The sequence below is a fragment of the Astatotilapia calliptera genome, unplaced genomic scaffold (genome assembly GCF_900246225.1).
Source record: "Astatotilapia calliptera unplaced genomic scaffold, fAstCal1.2 U_scaffold_13, whole genome shotgun sequence".
Classification (NCBI taxonomy): domain Eukaryota; kingdom Metazoa; phylum Chordata; class Actinopteri; order Cichliformes; family Cichlidae; genus Astatotilapia; species Astatotilapia calliptera.
In genome coordinates, this window is record NW_020535652.1 from 516654 (window position 1) to 525510 (window position 8857).

The 8857-nt window shown below is 40.1% G+C and overlaps 1 protein-coding gene across 1 annotated transcript; it reads left to right on the plus strand.

The window, feature by feature from the left end:
• Positions 1–6084: 6084 nt before the first annotated feature.
• LOC113017458 (high affinity immunoglobulin gamma Fc receptor I-like) lies at positions 6085–8827 on the plus strand (the record flags this gene model as incomplete). Its single annotated transcript, XM_026160608.1, has 6 exons — positions 6085–6115; positions 6247–6291; positions 6524–6784; positions 6863–7120; positions 7395–7511; positions 8759–8827. Coding segments are annotated over exons 1-6 (781 nt in total), but the record flags the coding sequence as incomplete, so codon positions are not given.
• Between the last annotated feature and the right edge of the window lie 30 nt (positions 8828–8857).

Here is an 8857-nt window from a genome sequence, read left to right on the forward strand (position 1 = left end):
CTTTTTTATACTCCTTTTTGTCACTTTGAACATACGTGATAAACATCAGCTCTACTCTTACTGCCGATCACACTGTGGTTTGTGAAAGTCATCATCTACCGAAACTCCTGCCTGACCTCATCTCTCAACCTGATCTAATTTTCTCCCAGCTTAAACCATGTGTCAGTCCAACCACACGCCTCACCTCTAACTTGCTGATCTCAAACGTGTGCATGTATGAGATGTGCAACCCAACCACAGCATTGTTATTTCTACACTCATAGATTATGTGGTTATTTTCTCTTTATTGAAATGTGTATTTCTCCTATCACTTGTTGGGTTTAAGGTCGCTTTGCGTTTTATGTAGTTGAAATAAATATATTTGAAATAATAAAGAAAAACTTTATTTGTGATAAGAAAAAAACTGAATGAAATGACTGCTGGGTAATGAATCGCAGGGATCAGAGTTTTACAGTTGTTAACACTGGAATTCCCAGCTTCTACCGTTCTACCTTTAAAAGCCGGAGAGCAGTCAAGTCAAGAAGGCTTCTACCTGAGACCCCCGCGGAGTCATCATTTTGCGTTTCTACCTTTAAAAGCCGGAGAGCAGTCAAATGCTGGAAGTGGAAGCTAAATTGGCTAGTCATTCATATGTATATTGGGTCGTTACCTAGGAATTCTGGAGGGAGGGGATTGGGGGAGAAATCAACACACATGAGTCTAGGTCCTTTGTTGCTGACATTTATTGATAAAAACAGTAGTTTCATTTCATGTTATTTCCTTTTTCATTTCAAGCAAGGAAGTGGATGTAGTTAGTAAGTAAGATATTTCAGACATTATTCTGACACAGAGGAGGAGATACTGGAATTATAATTAGTATCTATGCATGCATTTGTGATTTTGTTTGACCTTCCCATTGCTCACAATTTGAATTTGTTCACACTGCAGATGAGTGTCTCAGTCCCCAAACAAGCTCTCTTTTTCGGTGGAGAAGCAGTCTCCTCATCCGCAGTGAGTGTGGAGAAATCAACACACATGAGTCTAGGTCCTTTGTTGCTGACATTTATTGATAAAAACAGTAGTTTCATTTCATGTTATTTCCTTTTTCATTTCAAGCAAGGAAGTGGATGTAGTTAGTAAGTAAGATATTTCAGACATTATTCTGACACAGAGGAGGAGATACTGGAATTATAATTAGTATCTATGCATGCATTTGTGATTTTGTTTGACCTTCCCATTGCTTACAGTACAAAAAACCAACCATTTGTACACATATGTACTAATAATAATAAAAAGTGAGTGCAACACTGCAACCCATCACCCCGTCGTTCAGTGGTCGTTGATCAGTGGTCCATTGTGGCACCATTCAGAGCACTGGTACAATAGTACCAGCAAGATATGGGAAGACATTGCAAATGTACTTGGATTTTAGGTTGCAAGCCACCCAAAACTTGATCCCAAACTTGTCAGGTTTACTTGCAATATACTGCAGGAAACCCGTCACCCCGTCGTTCTGTGGTCCATTGTGGCACCACTGATCAACGACCACTGAACGACGGGGTGACGGGTTGCATTGTTATGTGGTCACACCCCCGTCGTTGATCAGTGGTCCATTGTGGCACCATTCAGAGCACTGGTACAATAGTACCAGCAAGATATGGGAAGACATTGCAAATGTACTTGGATTTTAGGTTGCAAGCCACCCAAAACTTGATCCCAAACTTGTCAGGTTTACTTGCAATATACTGCAGGAAACCCGTCACCCCCGTCGTTCAGTGGTCCATTGTGGCACCACTGATCAACGACCACTGAACGACGGGGGTGTGACCCCGCTGATCAGTGTGACCTGACCCCACTGATCAATTGTGATCAAGGGTATATATATGATACAATCTCACTGCACTTAGCCTAACCCTTCATTGCCCTGAAGAATCCTGTGGTGTACGGACCTCCTCTCCAAGGAAAGAAAATGCAGAGAAGACTCACCACCCAGCAGGCGTTGGAAATGATCCTGGCGGAAGTCGACCCTTGTGACTCGGATGGAGAAGACCTAGAAGTTCAGCCGGATTCGGACTCAGAGCTGTCTGATCAGTCTTCCGGTTAGTTTCATTTCATGTTATTTCCTTTTTCATTTCAAGCAAGGAAGTGGATGTAGTTAGTAAGTAAGATATTTCAGACATTATTCTGACACAGAGGAGGAGATACTGGAATTATAATTAGTATCTATGCATGCATTTGTGATTTTGTTTGACCTTCCCATTGCTCACAATTTGAATTTGTTCACACTGCAGATGAGGAGACTGCTTCTCCACCGAAAAAGAGAGCTTGTTTGGGGACTGAGACAGCGAAAGATGGCACAGTGTGGCGTGAAGAACATGTGGGGACCCGTCTCCCTTTCACCCCTATAGAACCGTACGCTGCAGATGGAGAGCCAACGGCTAAGGCCAGGAGAAGTATCTTGAGTCGCCTTCAGAGCTTCCTGTGTTTCATCACTCTTGACATGCTTCGTAGCATTCAAGAATGGACTATTCAACATGCACAGCAAACGGAGCATGTTTGTTGGTTCATGGACCTCCCTGAACTAATGGCATTTATTGCTATTGTCATCTTGCGGGGGGTTTACAGGGTTCCATCTGTAAATGACTGCTGGTCAGCAAACCTGGGAAACCCACAGATAATTGGAACTATGGCACGAAACCGCTTCCAAGACATCATGCAACACCTACGCTTTGATGACAAGTCCACCCGCTGTGATCGAGCAAAGACTGATAAGTTCGCAGCAATTTCCAGTGTGTGGGGATCATTTGTCACCAACTGCATCACGTGCTACAACCCTGGTCTACATATCACCGTTGATGAACAGCTTTTCCCATCAAAAACTCGGTGCAGTTTCCTGCAGTATATTGCCAGTAAACCGGACAAGTTTGGGATCAAGTTTTGGGTGGCTTGCGACCTAAAATCCAAGTACATTTGCAATGTCTTCCCATATCTTGGCAAGGACCCCAATCGTCCCACTGGGGAGAGACTTTCCGAAAATGTAGTTATGAGGCTGATGGAACCATTCCTGGACAAGGGCAGAAATGTTACCACTGACAATTTTTTCACATCGCTTTCACTTGCGCAAAAACTTCTTAGACGGAAAACCACCATCCTCGGCACAGTCAACAAGATTCGCAGGGAAATTCCTCAATCCACTAGACAGACAGATCGCAATGAATTCACCACTCAGGTATGTTGCAGGTCTTTTGTGGTTCTATGTTTATGTGTTTCATTGTGTGTAAAAGGGCTATGGAATTAACAATTTATCTTATTTCTTAGGTGTTTTCAACCTCTGCTGCCACGCTGACGGCGTATGCGGCCAAACGGAAGAAGACAGTATATATTCTTAGCAGCATGCACAGCGTGGTTCAGACCGAAAACACTACCAAAAGGAAGCCAAACACTGTCACCCTTTACAACAAGACAAAGTGTGGCGTGGATGTGATGGACCAGATGGTTCGGGAGTACACTGTCCGCAAAGGAACACGGCGCTGGCCAGTTGCCGTGTTTTATAACATGATTGACATGGCAGCACTGAATGCACATGTGCTGTATCAAGAATGCACCGGGACGAAGGAAAGACGGGTGGACTTCCTGGTAGCCCTTGCAACCGAATTGGCTCACTCTCATGTAGCTGCGAAGAAGGAAAGAAAAGAACAGTTGCTTCGGACACAACCCTCCACACCGAGCCCTGGAAAAAGGGCCACGTGTCAGGTCAAACACAGATGCAAAAAAAATCAGGCCACTGTGCGATGTGTTCACTGCTACAGGTACACATGTGGTAAATGCAGGCGACAGATACCGTGGCAGTGCCAGGATTGTGAGTGATTGCTGAAAATGTTGTAATGTACTCACTCAATTTTTGTTATTATTTGTAAACATGTGTACAAACGGTTGGTTTTTTTTCTATTTTCATCAATAAATGTCAGCAACAAAGGACCTACATGTGTGTTGAGTTCTCCCTAAGATGGCATACTGAAACACTCCAAGTGTTTGCAAGTAAACCTGACAAGTTTGGGATCAAGTTTTGGGTGGCTTGCAACCTAAAATCCAAGTACATTTGCAATGTCTTCCCATATCTTGCTGGTACTATTGTACCAGTGCTCTGAATGGTGCCACAATGGACCACTGATCAACGACCACTGAACGACGGGGTGACGGGTTGCAGTGTTGCACTCACTTTTTATTATTATTAGTACATATGTGTACAAATGGTTGGTTTTTTGTACTGTAAGCAATGGGAAGGTCAAACAAAATCACAAATGCATGCATAGATACTAATTATAATTCCAGTATCTCCTCCTCTGTGTCAGAATAATGTCTGAAATATCTTACTTACTAACTACATCCACTTCCTTGCTTGAAATGAAAAAGGAAATAACATGAAATGAAACTACTGTTTTTATCAATAAATGTCAGCAACAAAGGACCTAGACTCATGTGTGTTGATTTCTCCACACTCACTGCGGATGAGGAGACTGCTTCTCCACCGAAAAAGAGAGCTTGTTTGGGGACTGAGACACTCATCTGCAGTGTGAACAAATTCAAATTGTGAGCAATGGGAAGGTCAAACAAAATCACAAATGCATGCATAGATACTAATTATAATTCCAGTATCTCCTCCTCTGTGTCAGAATAATGTCTGAAATATCTTACTTACTAACTACATCCACTTCCTTGCTTGAAATGAAAAAGGAAATAACATGAAATGAAACTACTGTTTTTATCAATAAATGTCAGCAACAAAGGACCTAGACTCATGTGTGTTGATTTCTCCCCCAATCCCCTCCCTCCAGAATTCCTAGGTAACGACCCAATATACATATGAATGACTAGCCAATTTAGCTTCCACTTCCAGCATTTGACTGCTCTCCGGCTTTTAAAGGTAGAAACGCAAAATGATGACTCCGCGGGGGTCTAAGGTACTACCCCGAAATGACTGCTCTCCGGGGGTGTAAGTGTTGTTAACCGACGTTACTGCAAAGTATCACAGGTTGGGTCTCTGACCTAGTGCTCTGAGTACATTTGGTATCTGCATTTGGGTCCACCTTTCACGCTACACACAGCCCCAGCCCTGCTGATTGTGACACAGAGGCTGATTTACTGGTTTTCAGGTCTAGTAATATGGAGTTTTGATCCTGCCTCAGACTGAGTATTTTTGTGTAGTCTGTGTCATGTTTGTCGTGTTTAGCATGAGTTTTATCCGTCATGTCTCTGTGTTTGGAGATTACTTACACCTCCATTCAGTTCCTCAGTGTACATAGCCCAGTATTCCCCTTTATTTTTGCAGAAGCATCTCTGTAGCTGTGTTGTGGTAACTTTTCTCTGATGTGCTTCCCTAATTTTGTCTTTCTGTTTTTTACCTGGTTGTGTGGTTGTTTTTGGAGTATTGCTTCCGCTTCAATAATATATCGATCATATTTAAATGCCTTGCCTTGCTTTGGTTCATGTGTTTTGAAACTACTAAGACATTTTAAAATAGGACTCCTGATTGTTGACAAGTATCACTAAAGACTATAAAGTATATCTAAAGTGGTTACAACACTGTCAGGCCGACTGTAACATCACTGGTCTGGTTCAAATCATCTAGCTGGCCAATCGGTCTTTACTTGGCACTTTTTTTACTCCTTCACACCTAAGACTTTCTCTTGCAGACACCTTTGTGTAACCCACCTCCTCCCCATCATCACCCCTCCTATGTCACTCGGGCTCCACCACCACCACAACCACCAGGGGTTTCCTAATCCCTATCACTGATAGGAATCCATTATGCTGTGATGGGCCATTGGAGTCTAACCACCATTTTTCAGACACTGAAGCAGTTCCTTGCTCAACCCACAGATAAGCTTCAGTGTTTCAGTTTCCTAAGTTGACACAAGATCAACTTGGTTACTGTGGAAACTACTTTAGTAAAGTTAAATGATTACATTAATTAGCATTGAGTTGTAACAGAAATAGTAGAAAGTAGTAGTGGTAGTAAAACTGCTTTAGGAACAGGAAGACAAACAAGAAGACGCCCCTGCTCTCAGTTTTCACGCTTTAGTATTCAGTCTGCAGCACGACATCATGGTGTTCAGAGCTGCCTGCATCAAGCTGTGTGAGTACGGTCTTACATCCGCAATAAAACTAAGCAATATAAAGTTTAAAGGTACTGATGCTTTTAAAATGTCAGTAATTATTAAGATCATAATAACGTATTTATTTTAATAGCTCTTTAATTCTCTTCAGTGATAACTGTCAAGATCCTGCTGTGTGCACATGATGACAACGTTGGTGAGTCCCAGCTACCTGCTCACTGATATCAGTATTTATTTATTTTTTTGCAATTGTTTGATGGAGAAGTAGATAATTTAGAAATTAGATGTAGGACATGTGTTCATCCCTCATGTATATTTGATACATATTTGCCGTTATTTTTATCTGTTGTTATTTTGTTCTGTATAGTTTGACAACATTTTTATTAAACAATAAAACTGAACTGAATTTCTCCTTTTCCTTATCTCAGGTGCAGTTTTTCTTCGTGTTGTTCCAAACAGATCACAGTTCTTTGAATATGAGTCAGTAACTTTTTACTGTGAGCGCGTCTCTCATTATAATATTGTACATAAGCTGAGAGGGAAAATGAAATCATGCGGCTACACTAATGAGAAAACAGCAACAGGATTGTCCTGCTCTATAAAAAATGTTTATACAGAAGACAGTGGAGAGTTCATATGTGAGACTGGAGGAGGGGAGAAAAGCAACATTATCAACATCACTGTTACTGGTAAGTTTCCATTTAGTAAGCAATATGTTGTCATAATCAAACACATCATTGAATAGATTTATACATGTTGGTTTTCAGCTGGTCCTGTGATCCTGGAGAGTCCTGCTGTTCCTGTGATGGAGGGAGAAGCTGTGACTCTGAGCTGCAGGAACAAGACAACTTCCTCCAACTTCACAGCTGAGTTCTACAAAGATGGACTCCTCATCAGGAAGAGCTCCACAGGATACATGACCATCGGCAGAGTTTTAAATTCTCATGAAGGATGTTACAAATGCAGCATTTCAGGAGCTGGAGAGTCACCAGTGAGCTGGCTGAATGTCACAGGTCAGAACACAGGTGAGAAACAACAAAGTTTTAAAATAAATCCCATAGATACATTTGATTGCTGTCATTCAAATCTGTAGCTTTTTGAAATACTGTGGAATTTCCAGTGTGCAGTATTAAAGGTACACTTTAAGGAAATGGAACAGGTGTACTAAACTTTTACATACCCTCTGACTTATTTTCATCTTCCTGTTTGACCTTTTTTTTTGCTTTTTTTCCATTTTTTTCAAAACATAAATTAAACGACTTTATTCATATTTACAAATATATTTAAAAATATTTACAGATAGTTCCGAAAAGGAAAGCCATCCTGCCACACCTTGGATTATTGTCACTGTTTTATTGAGTGTTGTGTTGGTGGTGGGGGCACTGCGTCACTTTGGGAAAGATTACTGGGACAGAGGTAAAGAAAATAACAAACATTACATTTCATGTAGAATTTTGTGCTCATTCTTTTAACAAAATACAAAGAAATAGCAGTGGCTCATAACTTTTTCATAGCACTGTTGTTCTCTAAAGTTTTAAAAAATACCTTTATTTTTTCCATGTTGTTCACTGGTGACGTTGTTTTTCTTCCTTGTACTATAGCACTGCTCTATCTGTCAACTAAGGTGCGTACTTCAGATTCAACAGAGCGTCAAACAGGTCAGAACACAAACACTGTTTAATTACCCATGTGTATGGCATCCTGCAAAAGACTTAACTATGCAAACATAATTTAACTTGGAACCTATAAAGTACTTTAAAACCAAGCATTAACAGTCACCACACAGGAAAGACAAGAACTATTTATTAGGATGTGCTCTTAATTGTTATTGTATTAATAAATAAAAACTTGTGTCCTCTTGACCAACATGAAATAAATACTTGGTTAAAGTAATATACATTAAAAGATTTTTAATTGTGAAAAACAGAAGCTAAATGTCCTGACATAAAAAAAACTCTGTTTAGACTATTTTGTCTCAAGACTGTTGTGATGTTTTATGTTGTTGTTTTTTTAATCACAGAGGCCAGTGCACCTAATGCAAGCAGAGCAACATACGCTACTGTAAATAAAAACAGGAAAAAAACAGGTAATGTCATGTAAATTATAGTTATCTCCTGTTAAAAAATAACTTATTAAGTTTACACTAACAGAATTTAAGTTGATATAACGTTTGTCGCAAATTTGATTTATGAAGTCAAACAAGACTTGTTTGTCTGGTATTGCCTTACCCTTTCTTGTGATGTGTATCTGTTATTGCTAAATGTGTAGGCGGTGGTGAGAACATGAGTTTCCTGGACTTGTGCTTCAAATAAAAACCACAGTGCTAATACAGTTCAAGCATGTATTTTAGACGCGCATCTAGAGTGAGAGGTGTGAATTTGCTTTGTACAGCTCAAAACTAAAAGTTTTGTATTGAAATTTTGTATTAAGTTTATATAATAAACTATAAATTAAACAAAACAAGAATAGGAACATGATATAATCAATATTCAATCATCTTACTCATTTGGAAATGACAAAAACAATGCATGTAGCATAAAAATGTATAAAACTGCAGGTATTGCCTTATATGTATATTAGGCATTTCGAAAATGTCAAATTCGACTTCATTGTTTTCAACATATTGATATCCTCTCTTTACTCTCACTCTGTGTCTCCTTTAGATGAAGATGGATTGTCTTCTGGACCCTGTTACTACCTCGTAGAACAGGAGTACGCTGAAGTAAATGAAGGTGAGACTGGTTAAGGACTTATCTCTCCTT